Here is a 13,444-nt window from a genome sequence, read left to right as displayed (position 1 = left end):
TAAAAAGAAAAGAAGAAAAAAAAATTAAAATAAAGCCTTTTGTCGTTTTTCTTCTATAAACAACGTGGTACTCTTATAAAGTATCCAGTAACGACTAGCCAACGTGACATGCTCATCTTCATCCATCACATCACATCACATCACATCACATGTCATGGCTTCCTCACCATTTTTGCCGTGTCAGTCTTCTCCTGTAACACGTACACCTAACATTCTAACACCAATCCGTTATCGTTACAATCAATAACAATAACAATAATAAATAAAAATATATCCACCATAACTCTCCATCTCATTTTATCTCATAAACCACTGCCATTTTCGCCCAAATTATTCAAAGCCGTTACAGGTACCTCTCAACATGATGCTGAACTGATATTAACAGTTTGAGTTTAGTAATAATTAGTATACATATTACATATACATATACATTTTGATTCTGTTAGTGTAGATTGTTGATCAGTTTCTATAATCGATGATATAATGTAAACAAGGAAATATGTAATACCTGTTAATCCAGTTGTGTTTGAGATTGACATCTTCTTAATCTGATCGAGTTCCCCTTTAGGGTGTATGGTTAGGATGGAGATTAGGTGTTCTTGATGAACACAATTTGAGGGAGAGAGGTAGGGGATGATTCTTATGGTGTTATTATTCATCATTAGTTATTAACCTCTCTAATAAGCTCTCTATATATACACCCAAGGGGAAACCCTATTAATGTTAGTAAGGGTAATTCCGTCCATCAAGGATTTACCAGTTATAAACATAAGGTTATTTAGGTCAATGATCAATAATAAGATAAATAATTATAATGGCCATATATAAAATATATATAAAATATATATTTATTCTAACATTCTCCCACTTGGCCTAGTAATTATTTATTATGAGCATTAGATTAGTCTGATCAGAGGTTAATACTCATTTTAGTTCTAAACCCAAATTGCAGCAGAGAAATACAGTCGTTGAATCAATATTCGACTCAGGACCCCCATTAATCATACTACAACTCAAATTTAAAACCTAACTTTAGGATCAAATTGACAAATAAGCCCTTACCGTTGATTTGTATAATTAGTGTCTATACGTCTTTAGGCATGCATGAACGTATTTAGAGACAAAACAAATTTTCAACGTATGAGGAAAAATTAATAATTAATCATTCATAGTACGATACGCAGTTGCGCTTGGTCATTGGTAAAACCCGTCTCTATTATTGGCCATTTAGGAGACTTATGGGTGACAGACCTTTAATTAGTGGATCCATAAGCATATCATGAATGCATTCGATACAAAAGTTTAGTTTCCTCTATTTGTTCTTAAGTCATAAGCGAACAATAATTTAGACTTGTATCGAATTCTAATGCAGCTCCGCTTGAACTGTTACTGTTCAAGAAATAAGGGTAGCTGACTTTATCACAATAAGTCTTCAATATTGGATTTATATGAAGTTAATAAATTATGAGTCAACTGATAAAGTTTTCCAACAACATTTAGTGACACGTTGCGTTATGATCAGCAACATATTATGTCATTATAACTTAGGTCGTTGTTATCAGTTAGTTAGGACTCCTTCATGAGATAGTAATGTCTGCTGACATAAGGATATACCCAGAAGTTGACAAAGTTAGAATATTAGTAGTCAACCGTTTTTTTTTTTTTTTTTTTTTTTAGTTCTCACTTCTTCTTCTTTAAATTATTGTGTCTCGTTTCTTAGAGATATTGTAATATTTTATCAGATGCTTCACAATAGAAATAATTAGTCTAGTGTTTAGCAATGTGACCAATATCTAAACGAGTATAGATTTGAACCTTCTTAAGGCATCTAATTAATGATGCATAAGGAAATAATCTCATTTATCCTATTAGCCTCTAAAGGAGAGCAATATTGTATGTTACAAGTGTAAGGACCCGTTTCATGTAAAACATATAAAACTAATGAGTCTATCTCGGTGTATTTTGATAACTATTAAATAAGAGGTATCTCCGTGATTGATTAGGTCAAGATATGCGTTAACAATACTTTGACTCATGTAACATATACTTGTCAAAAGAATGTCATCTATATAAGGACAAGTTTACATTAGTTGCTCCCACTCATCTTGAGGTAGGTAAATCAATCCACTTAGTTCTTGATGAAGAGAGTTGCATTATGATTTCATTATTGATTCTTGCATCAACCCATACATGGATTTTATTGACTTACAAACTAAGTGTTCTTAACCTTCAGTTTAGAACTTACAGGTTATTTTACGAACATGTAGGCCAGTGTTAGGGAAAGTTGTTTTAATGTTCATGTAATGTAGCTCTAAATTATTATAAGCTACTAGAACAGTGATGATCCTCAATGTAACCTTTTGTAAGACAAGGAACTAGGTTCTTTGATAATTTATTCCCTCTTGAGTATACCTTTATCAATCAATCATACCTTTAGTGTATTAACGTTATTCATTCAGATTTAGTTTAGTAATGACTACCTTTTAGGTAATTCAACCAAATCCCAAACGTTATACTATTTTAGAAGATTGATTGATACTAATGGTTTAATTAGAAGAGGTAGGATCATTAAACCTTCCAAAATCCATTTAATCTTTAGTCAGGTAGGGTACATAATCATCAAAGTTAGTAGGCCTTTGAGACCTAGATGACCTCCTGAGTTGATTATTGGGTTTATAAGGAGTTTCATATTTTCAGGTATATTAGGAGCAATATTAGTTTCTAAGTATGTAAGAGTTGGTGCAGTATGGTGTACAAGAGGTGTAATCGGAGTTAAAGTAAGCGACAATCTCTCCCCCCGCGTCTTGTACTTAGCCAAGTTATGATAAGGACTTTTACTGCTCCTACTGACCTTAGAAATATGTAAGAATTCAGCATGCTTAGGGTCAACATCAGAAGACCAAAAAAAATTCTAATTGAGGATTATATTAATTAGTCTTGGTAAGAAATCTAAGTTTTCCCATATTTAGGTATCCAACAAAATTTGTTAGGAGTAGCATTAAATGTTAAGGAGACAGGATATAATGGAGCAGTGTCTTATACAAGGGATGTTTTATGAGGTAAATTAAGTTGTTTCTCCCCCATCTCTTGCATATAAGGACACTCAGTGCTCCCACTGATCTTTTAGGCCTCTAAAAGTCCATACAAGTTTTGGCGATTCATGTCATAGGAAACTTTCATACATTTTAGACTTGATTTCCTTATTGTCCATATTTCATAAGAAATTTTAAGGACATATTTAGAAGGAATACTGATAAGTATATATGAATTGATTTCTTTAAAGAACTTGTCCAGTAGGAAACAGATTAGATACAAGTTGATATTCTTCTAAGCTCCACTAATAGCAGTGAATTATAACTTATGGTGGACCTCACTTACTCCCTTTATCCAGTTTATATTTAGGGCATTTAACACATGCTTTCAAATCACTAAGAATGAGATTTAATGGCAATTCATCCTTTGTCAACCGAGTCATGATTTCTCATGAAAATTTTGGTCTTAATGGATGAAGTACGTAAGTCTCATTTATCTTTTGTTAAATTCTCATTTCTATGATAACAAAAGGTTGTGAAATTTGTAGCATCGCTTAGTTTTATCTTATAAGGTTTCTATTCAGATAATAACGACCGATAATATGATAGTTTTAGTTAGTAGTGACTTTGTTTTGGTCATTTAAAACCTTATAACTGTCAAAATGTAGCTTTAGTATTGATACTAAATTCTGAGTAAACTCTAGAATGTTTAAGGTATCATAAAGCTTAATACAAAACAGCTTTTATGGTTATTACAACCTTAACACTAAATGAGTCACTGACTCTCATCTTAATTATTATCGATTTCTGATAAGGAAACGTATAAAACTAAACTCAACTAACATGTGTTAATAGGGATATTAATATTAGTGGAGTTAAATATCATTAATTGGTAACTACCTTTCTTAGCCAACTGTTCCCTTGAGGTATGGATAGTCTCTTTGCTCGTGCCTAGTCTAATGGCATGATTTTGCAGTGAGACTTTCCCTTTGAGAACTTAGAGCTGGAAGCAGTACTTGTATTTTGTTTCAAGACTTTTGAACTATCCTCTTTTAAGGTTTAGTGGTAGTAAGGTGAATAACATTTGATTTTCAATTTTAGGCATTCCTTTTCCTGTACATATATTGCTAGCAACACACTCAGTTTCCTTTAGTACTTCTGAGTGTTATAGTTGATTCTTAAGGCATCTAATTGTACTGGTGGAAAAGTAATACACTGAAAAGACTTCATTAAGTTCCATGTATAAGCTCTCAGTTTATGGGTCATGGAATTAAATATTAGGATGTATTCACAAATGCCAATTAACCTTTTTATTTAGAATTAGAGTGTTTTGCATGCATCTTAGGAATTGTTTTGATTCTATTATTTCCATAGGAAAAAAAAACGTTAGTCTTAAGAATTTTAGAATCCATAATTGCTCACCTGATAGGAATCATGTAAGGAGTTCTTGATTATCATAAGAGACATATTTATTTATCCCACTGATTATGCTCAAGTGCTTTTCTGTAATACTTTTATCAGAATGAGCAGTAAGAATTTCAAGTCTTTAAGGATAATCAAGACTCAAAAGGGCAAATTTTATAAGACCCTTTTAGAAGCAAAACTCTTCTTAGGTTTTGTAATAAGAGTGGATGATTTAGGTTTGAGATTCAAACTTTATAGAAGAATTTTAGAGTGATTTATGTTATGGGTAATCTAATAAGGCAGACTGAAATTAGGATCATTAATGAAGGATCATTAATGTAAGGATCATTATGAAGATGTGATAATTTTAAGTATAACACCAAAATTAATTTTATTATACTTAAATAAAATAGATCACCGTTGGGCAGAAAATGTATTATTTAAGTATAAAATTCTTGTGCGAAAATAATTGTAACAAATCACCGTTGGGCAGAATTGGAACAATCAAGTTGTTATGCACAAGGTAAGTTTGCAATACATAAATGTAACAAATCACCGTTGGGCAGAATTGAGACATTTAAGGTATTTAAGGCAAAGTTAATGTCATTTGAGTATCTAGCAATTTTAGGATACTCATCTTTTAGATGACTATGCTTAGTTAGACTAAAACAACTTTGTTAAGCTACCACATCACCATTGGGCAGAAGTGAACTCATGAAGTGTTGTTTAAGTTAAGCAAAACTAAAGTCATGCGAATGTCTGATAACGTTAGGACATACACTTTTAAGTGACATACTTAATTAGACTTAAATAACAATATTAGGTTACACATCACCGTTGGGCAGAAGTGAACTATAAGTGTTATTTAAGTTAAGTAATTTAACGGAGCAGGGCCCCTTAATCAGTTAGGTTATATATAAGGGTTTCTGATCATTTCGCAACATGTAAGATATAAGTAAAGTTGCGATTTCTTCGAAGTGATGTTGCGAATTTGGTTAGGGGATTTTAGATGTTGCGAACAGTGCAGTCATAAGTAATGTTGCGATTGATGTTTTATAAGAGATGTTGCGAATGATGTTGTTATGAGAGATGTTGCGAATGGAGTTGTTGTGATGTAATCAGCATTGTTGCGATTTAAAGCACTCGCAACATAATTGTTGCGATTAAGAGTACTCGCAACATCTTAAGGTTCGCAACATTAGCGACTTTTCGCAACATATGTCCCTTCGCAACATTCTGTGATGCTAGGTTCTGATCGCAACATAATTAGTGGACATTCGCAACATGTTACTCGCAAGATAATATGTAATTCTCGCAACATCATGCGATTTCGCAACATTTCATTTGTTGCGATTAGAGTCCAGTTGTTGTGAATAGATGCCTTGATTCGCAACATTAGCAGAATTCGAAAAGAATAATCAACCTGATAACCTTTTCCTAATTTTATGGGATTTGGGAGATTCTGTTATAAAGTTTTAGATTATCTCAAAATTTAATAAGATTTCAAAATTATATCTTTTTATCTTATTTAAAAGATTTTGAAATTAAACTTAGAGATAATATTATCTCTTTAAAGTTTTAGATTATCTCTAATTTTAATAAGATTTCAAAATTATATCTTTTATTTTATATTAAAGATTTTGAAATTAAACTTAGAGATAATATTATTTCTTTAAAGTTTTAGATTATCTCTAATTTTAATAAGATTTCAAAATTATATCTTTTATTTTATTTAAAAGATTTTGAAATTAAACTTAGAGATAATATTATCTCTTTAACAGATTTCATTTTCCCAAGTTAATCCTAATTAAGGTTAGTTTTCGAAAATTATGATGTTCTTCAAGAACATCTTCGAAAAAAAAACAAGAACAGTTTCAAGAATTTTACGAAACTGTTTTCGATTATATTATCAGATTTAATACTGGAATCGAAATCTGAATGTTTTGTAAAACAGATTTCGAAAGTAATCAGGTTTTTATAATGAACAGGTTTTAATCAGACCTAACAATTCGTTAGAAGTAATACGAACATCAGATCCAATCAGTTTTATGATGATGATCAAAACCGTAAACATAAGGGTTTTAATCAAAAACTCGTTTCCTATTTTAATTCCAGTTTTTATGGACATCGAAGAAACTGATTAATCAACATCATGCTTTGATACCATATGTTGATCAGTTTCTATAATCGATGATATAATGTAAACAAGGAAATATGTAATACCTGTTAATCCAGTTGTGTTTGAGATTGACATCTTCTTAATCTGATCGAGTTCCCCTTTAGGGTGTATGGTTAGGATGGAGATTAGGTGTTCTTGATGAACACGATTTGAGGGAGAGAGGTAGGGGATGATTCTTATGGTGTTATTATTCATCATTAGTTATTAACCTCTCTAATAAGCTCTTTATATATACACCCAAGGGGAAACCCTATTAATGTTAGTAAGGGTAATTCCGTCCATCAAGGATTTACCAGTTATAAACATAAGGTTATTTAGGTCAATGATCAATAATAAGATAAATAATCATAAGGGTCATATATAAAATATATATAAAATATATATTTATTCTAACATAGATAAGATAATAAACTACAGTGTGTTGGTGCAGATATGAGTTTTGGTAAGGAGTATGAGTTTTTGACGGAGATCGGCATTGCGCCTCGAAACTCCGGTGGCTTTGTTGACGGTTACTGGAAAGGAAGTGGTTCTCTTGTCTCCTCTGTTAATCCTGCTAATAATAAGGTGGTTTGATAGTTTGATTGCTATTGTGTATTGATTTTTAGGTTGATTTAGATGAATTTTGGAGTTATTGTAAGTTTTTGATGATTTGATTGAATCTGGACACTAGAGTTAGGGTTATTAAACCTCTGGTGTTTTTCTTATACGGTTTATATTTTAATTTTAATTGCTTGAGAATATTAGAGGTGTAAACGACACGAGCTCGACTCGTTTTGACTTTACGAGAGCTTGCTCGGCTCGTTTCGAGCTCTTTTTCTGAAGCTAGAGCTCGGCTCGTGAGTCACCGAGCCGTTTTCTCAAGCTCGGGCTTAGCGCGTACTCATTTGTTATTTGTTAGTTACTTTATATACGTTTTAATTAATTTGATATATTTTGAGGAAAATATTAAACGAGCTTAAACTCGGCTCGAGCTCGACCGTGTAGTGTAAAAGTAATACATAGAAGTTTAAAAGTAGTCACACTTAAAAAATACTAAAAGCTCGTAAAGGCTCGACGAGCCTAAACGAGCTTCCTATGCAAGGCTCGAGCTCGTAAGGGCTCGATGGGCCTATACTAGCTTCCCATGCAAGGCTCAAGCTCGAAAAAAGCTCGGCTCGTTTCTAGATTTTTTTATCAATGCGATCTCGAGTAGCTCACGAATGGCTCGGCTCGTTTGCTGCCCTAGTTATCCACCTAATTGATCTTCATACTAACTGTATATTTGCAATCAAAATGAGAACATCTTGCTGAGGATCATTTGAGGTTGTTTTCCCATATGTAAATTCTATCTGGCCATGAAATTGGTCGATGTAGGATGTATTAGAAGAAGAATTTCGGTGGAATAATATAGAAGCAAAATCAACAGAAATCTGAAACTGGCAACTCCACTTCTGAGTTCCTTTTGAACTCTAATCTGACAAGTGACAAGTATACACCAAGATTATTAATTATGTTGATGTTATATATTGGTTGTATCAGTCAACAGTTTGTGTTCGAATGGCAAATTTCTAAGAAAGTAACTGTTTGCTATCTTGCTGATCCAGCCCATTGCTGAAGTTGTAGAAGCTTCTTTACAAGATTATGAGGAGGGCATGCAAGCTTGTTTTAAAGCCTCAAATATTTGGATGCAAGTAAGTAATAGTTTGTATAGGTGTTCTCATATCTACTCAATTAGCTTGCTGTTATGTTTTTAGAATGAGTACAATAGAATGGTCTGTAATCTCTTTTACCGTTGTGTAATTGTTAATTTGTTATGTATTTTTTTCCTTAGCTTCCTGCACCAAAACGAGGTGAGATTGTTAGACAGATTGGTGATGCATTGAGAGCCAAGCTCGAGTACCTTGGTCGGCTTTTATCACTTGAAATGGGAAAAATTCTTCCAGAAGGAATAGGGGAAGTTCAAGTATGTGTTTACCTTTTCTCAAAAATTCAACATCTGTTAATCATATAGGCTGATAAGTGATAGATGAATAATCTTCTTTGCATCTGTGGAACTGTTCTGAGGATGATTTTTCTACGCTTATGAAGCATTATGCACTTTGCATAGCTTCTTTGCCTCTTTGGTTCACTTTGTGTTCTGCTCAAACTTCGACCTAGGAAAGCTAATTATAGGTCATTTTTATGTTAATGGCAGGAAGTTATTGATATGTGCGACTTTGCAGTGGGGTTAAGCCTGCAATTAAACGGATCGGTCATACCTTCCGAACGTAAGCCCTATATTTCTAGCTCCTATCAATTATTTAGAAATAAAGAAACATTACATTTTTCAATTTGAGTTCTATTTCATCTCCAACGAGTTTGAAACTTGGGTCAGATTGCAACAAGTTGAATTGGTCAAACCAGTTGAAGGTTATGTAAAGTGTAGTTAAACATTTACAACCTCGTAAACTGTTGTATTATGTTATACATTTTTTTGTATCCTAAGAGTGACCAATTCATAGTTGCTTTAAATACAACCTCATAAAACTTTCTTGTTATTTTTTAATAATCCTTGTTGGTTTATGACAGGTCCAAATCATATGATGCTCGAGGTGCGTCTAAATATTTTTAATTTACTAGATCTGTATCCATTCATTACGTTTATTTATTATTAACTATGTACAGATGTGGAATCCCCTTGGAGTAGTCGGTGTCATTACAGCCTTTAATTTTCCATGTGCTGTTCTTGGTGAGCATTCTAGCCCTTACTAATAATATATTGATTTAGACTTCTTATTGTAGATATAACCAAATAGACAATCATACAGGTGATTTTTCTTGTTCTTTTACTAATTATTAATTTCTGTTATGTAGGATGGAATGCATGCATTGCTCTAGTCTGTGGGAATTGTGTTGTTTGGTAAGTCTTCACAATAAAGTATTTTGTATCCTCGTCAATTATCACCCAAGTCTTCATCTATTTTACTGATAATAATGAAAGGCTGGAAAATGTCATTTTCGAGATATAAAATTTTGAAAACAGTGGTTAATTGTGTAAATAAGCCGGGATTGAACTAAACTACACAAGAAATTGATGCAAAATGACAATTATGACGGAATGGCATTTTTATCTTATATATATATTTTTCTCTCATTAAGAAAGATAATTTGTCAATGGTTTTTTGATTTTTTTATACGGTATGATTGCAGGAAAGGTGCACCAACTACACCTTTAATAACAATAGCAATGACCAAATTAATTGGAGAAGTGCTAGTGAAAAACAATTTACCAGCTGCTATTTTCACCTCATTTTGTGGGGGTGCTGAAATTGGTCAAGCTATTGCAAAAGATACACGTATACCCCTCGTTTCCTTCACTGGAAGTTCAAAGGTAGTAACTCAATCACCTATTGTTATATAATAATATTTTGCCGAAAATTGGCATCCATTATCAATTCATAATCACGAGTTTTTTGATATGTTGGTTTTTGGTAATGCATACATAATTTTTTTTATATGCATTCTAAATGCATCTGTCAGACCATATGCATGAATGTAGGTGTTTGTTTCTAGATATTTGCTATTGTTTGAGATGTGGCACATGGCAACTGCAGGTTGGTCTCATGGTTCAACAAACGGTGAGTCAAAGGTTTGGTAAATGCCTGCTTGAATTAAGTGGCAACAACGCTTTAATAGTCATGGATGATGCCGACATTAAACTTGCTGTTCGGTCCGTCTTGTTTGCTGCTGTTGGTACAGCTGGTCAACGCTGCACAACATGTCGTAGACTGGTAACTTCAACTACGAAACGATTTCATCATTTATTTATATACGTTTTACTGAAGAGGTGTTCTTTAATGCTAATTATGTATTTTTTTTTATGAAAGCTTGTTCATGAGAAGGTTTATGACTCTGTTGTTGGTCAATTATTGGAAGCATATAAACAAGTCAAGATTGGGGATCCTTTAGAGAAAGGTACATTGCTTGGACCATTGCACACTCGAACATCGAGGGAGAATTTTGAAAAGGGAATTAAAGTTATTAAATCTCAGGTATGCCTAAATTTTGAGACGTTTGCAGTGTTGGGTATTATAAGAAACTGTTTTCAATAAATTTATGTTAAAGCAGGTCAATATGGGTTATATATTATTGCTTGCAAGTGAAAATTTGATCTCTAAACCAAATTGGGAACGGGTTAAACCTGTTAAAAGTCATCCATGCCTTTATTTAAAGTGTATCATTATTTTATCATAATAGTTTCTGCAATTCTCTATGCTACTTTATTTAACTAAAATGGAAACGAGTCAAACCGGTTAAAAGTCATCCATGACCTAGTCAAGTGTCACGACCTTCTAAATTGCTTTATGCGACATATTTAATATATCAACGACAAAATGTTTGCAGGTCAACCTGACCTGACTCGTTTGAACACGTTAAAAATTTACACCTTTGACCCTTTTACAGGGAGGGAAAATCCTCACAGGTGGTTCAATTATAGAATCTGAAGGAAACTTTGTACAACCCACGATAGTTGAAATCTCACCGAGTGCCGATGTTGTGAAAGAAGAACTCTTTGGTCCTGTCCTATATGTCCTAAAATTCAAGGTCAGTTTTTATTGCAATTCATCTATGAATGCAATCATATATCTAATATTCTACGTGTTGTACAGACGTTTGAAGAAGCTGTTGAAATAAACAACTCAGTACCACAAGGACTGTCTAGTTCTATATTCACCCGCTCGCCAGAGGTTATCTTTAAATGGATCGGGTGAGTGACAGTGTCTTATTATATTTATACGTAGTGAATCAGTTTCCGATTCTAATATGGTACTTTTTTCATGGCAGACCTCAAGGAAGTGATTGTGGTATTGTTAATGTAAATATACCAACCAATGGTGCTGAGATTGGCGGGGCTTTCGGTGGGGAAAAGGGTACAGGTGGCGGCCGTGAAGCAGGAAGCGACTCATGGAAACAGTATATGAGGCGATCAACTTGGTAAGTTTCACCATATACCTGTTTATTTTGTGACAGAAGGTGGAAAACGAGTAACCTCTTGTACCGGTCAAAAGGGTCGGGGTTGACCCACAATGCGTTTTATCTTATTTTTTTTATTTTTATTTTGTAAATAACTAGTGTGTCAAATATGATTACAAAAGTTATATTTTGTTTCAGTACGATCAACTATGGGAGCGAGCTGCCACTTGCCCAAGGGATCAACTTCGGCTAGTGAATTTGCATATTCACTTTATGTCACGTAAGGTCGACTGCGCTTTTCGTATTGTAATCTGTCAGGGAAGGGGTGGCTTAGTTTACATTTACATGTTTGAATTATGATACTTAAATGATTATAAATAACGCGTAGCCCAAATTGTAGTTCGTTTAATAGACGAGCTTGAGCCCAAGTGTTGGATCGGGCCCTTGTTCACCGATTGATTGTATTGTTTATTGACTAGTGCAATACAATTATGACTGAACACACACCTTTGAATCATGTTCTTGCCATGGTCAAGATTATAGCAATGGTAAATTTGGAACACTGAGTGATGATTAAATTTCACACACATGTACACCAGCAAATAACTAATAACAATCACAACACTTGTATATACCTAGGGGTGTCGAAAATGCCCAAACACGATTAAGCTAATTAGGGTCGGGTTGAGTAGGGTCAAAACGTCCTAATCAGGTTATTCGGTTTAGCCCGTCAAACCCGTATTATAATTAGTTAAAGCTATATGTTTACTAGTTTGAGTGATTACAAAACATCTTAAATGAGGTTGTGTGCTTCTATCTGATAACTTTTTTTTCCATATGTTTGCTCATTAGGTTTTCAGTTAACTCCCAAACAGTATTCCATGTTCATGTTCTTATACAGACGGCATACAATGCATTAATCTACAAGAAGCCTAAATGATTTGGGAGACTAATCTAGTATATAGAAACAAATTTATACATATGCTTGTAACATCCCGTCTAGGCCACAACAATAAGGTCTCTCCACGTGAATTAAGTTTTCACAAAATCCCTAAGTAACAGTAAACTATCAATGGTATGTAGAGCTTATTAGATACTGTGGACTAGATATGAGCGTCTTCGGTACCGAATCAGTACCAGTTTTTAATTTTCGGTATCGAATCAGTACCAAGTTTTTAATTTTCAGTATCTGTACGGTACCGGTATATTTCGAATTTTCACGAAATACCGGTACCGAATCGAACATTTCGTTACCGGTACCGGTACCAACCATTTCGAATTTTCGGGATCGGTACCGGTACCATCCCGAGCTCATCCCTACCGTGGACAATGATATCTAATAAGTTTTTATATCCATTTTATTTTACTAATATTTATTTTATATCTTTCTATTTATTTTCCGTTGCATAAAAATATGATTTCGTTTGATTGTAGTTAGGAGTGTTTGAGTGAGCTTTTAAAATTGCTAATTTGCTTATTTGCTTTTTGAAAAACAAAAACCAGTTTTGGAAAACTCTAATTTGAAGTTTTTGAGGATATTTACCAAACACATTTTCTTTTCAACAAACAAATAGCAAATACGCAGTTTTAGAAGTTCAATTAAACGCCCTGCTTGCGGTGCGCGCATATAATGTATATATGTGTGAACCCTCGGGTGGGCAAAAGTAAAATTGCACTAATTTTGACGTTATTTTACTAATCTCGTGAAAATAACGTTAAAAGTGGCGGAAGGTTAATCAGGCATCATGTGGTGGCGTTGATAGCCGAAAGACAAGGGCACATGCACCGATCAGCCGGTGTCCCGATGATTGAGTGCTATGTGCCTTATGTCCAAGGCTTGATGCAAAACTACTATCGAGCCGGAGGTCTCACCGGAAACAGCCTCTCTATCCCTATG

At 33.7% G+C, this 13,444-nt stretch overlaps 1 protein-coding gene across 1 annotated transcript; it reads left to right on the top strand.

The window, feature by feature from the left end:
* Positions 1–222: 222 nt before the first annotated feature.
* On the top strand, positions 223–11,878 carry LOC143617587 (aldehyde dehydrogenase family 7 member B4-like). Its single transcript, XM_077090101.1, has 15 exons — positions 223–349; positions 7,046–7,179; positions 8,199–8,285; positions 8,426–8,557; positions 8,789–8,861; positions 9,163–9,185; positions 9,259–9,322; positions 9,448–9,493; positions 9,784–9,964; positions 10,188–10,364; positions 10,461–10,625; positions 11,038–11,178; positions 11,244–11,341; positions 11,419–11,568; positions 11,746–11,878. The coding sequence occupies exons 2-15, from the start codon at positions 7,048–7,050 to the stop codon at positions 11,798–11,800; spliced, it is 1,524 nt and encodes a 507-aa protein (XP_076946216.1). The 5' UTR covers positions 223–349; positions 7,046–7,047; the 3' UTR covers positions 11,801–11,878.
* Positions 11,879–13,444: the final 1,566 nt, after the last annotated feature.

This window comes from Bidens hawaiensis, unplaced genomic scaffold (genome assembly GCF_021521415.1).
Source record: "Bidens hawaiensis isolate Kalapana, Puna unplaced genomic scaffold, B.hawaiensis_p1.1 tig00055756_1, whole genome shotgun sequence".
Lineage (NCBI taxonomy): Eukaryota > Viridiplantae > Streptophyta > Magnoliopsida > Asterales > Asteraceae > Bidens > Bidens hawaiensis.
The sequence above is the reverse complement of the archived record's forward strand: the minus strand, read 5'-3'. Positions and strand labels throughout refer to the sequence as shown.

Bases quoted from the DNA above. Each gene is read 5' to 3' on its own strand.
- LOC143617587 (XM_077090101.1), top strand. From the start codon at position 7,048: ATGAGTTTTGGTAAGGAGTATGAGTTTTTGACGGAGATCGGCATTGCG. The intron at 9,494-9,783 runs GTAAGTCTTCAC...GTATGATTGCAG, and splicing joins TGTGGGAATTGTGTTGTTTG to GAAAGGTGCACCAACTACAC. The intron at 10,365-10,460 runs GTAACTTCAACT...TTTTTATGAAAG, and splicing joins GCACAACATGTCGTAGACTG to CTTGTTCATGAGAAGGTTTA.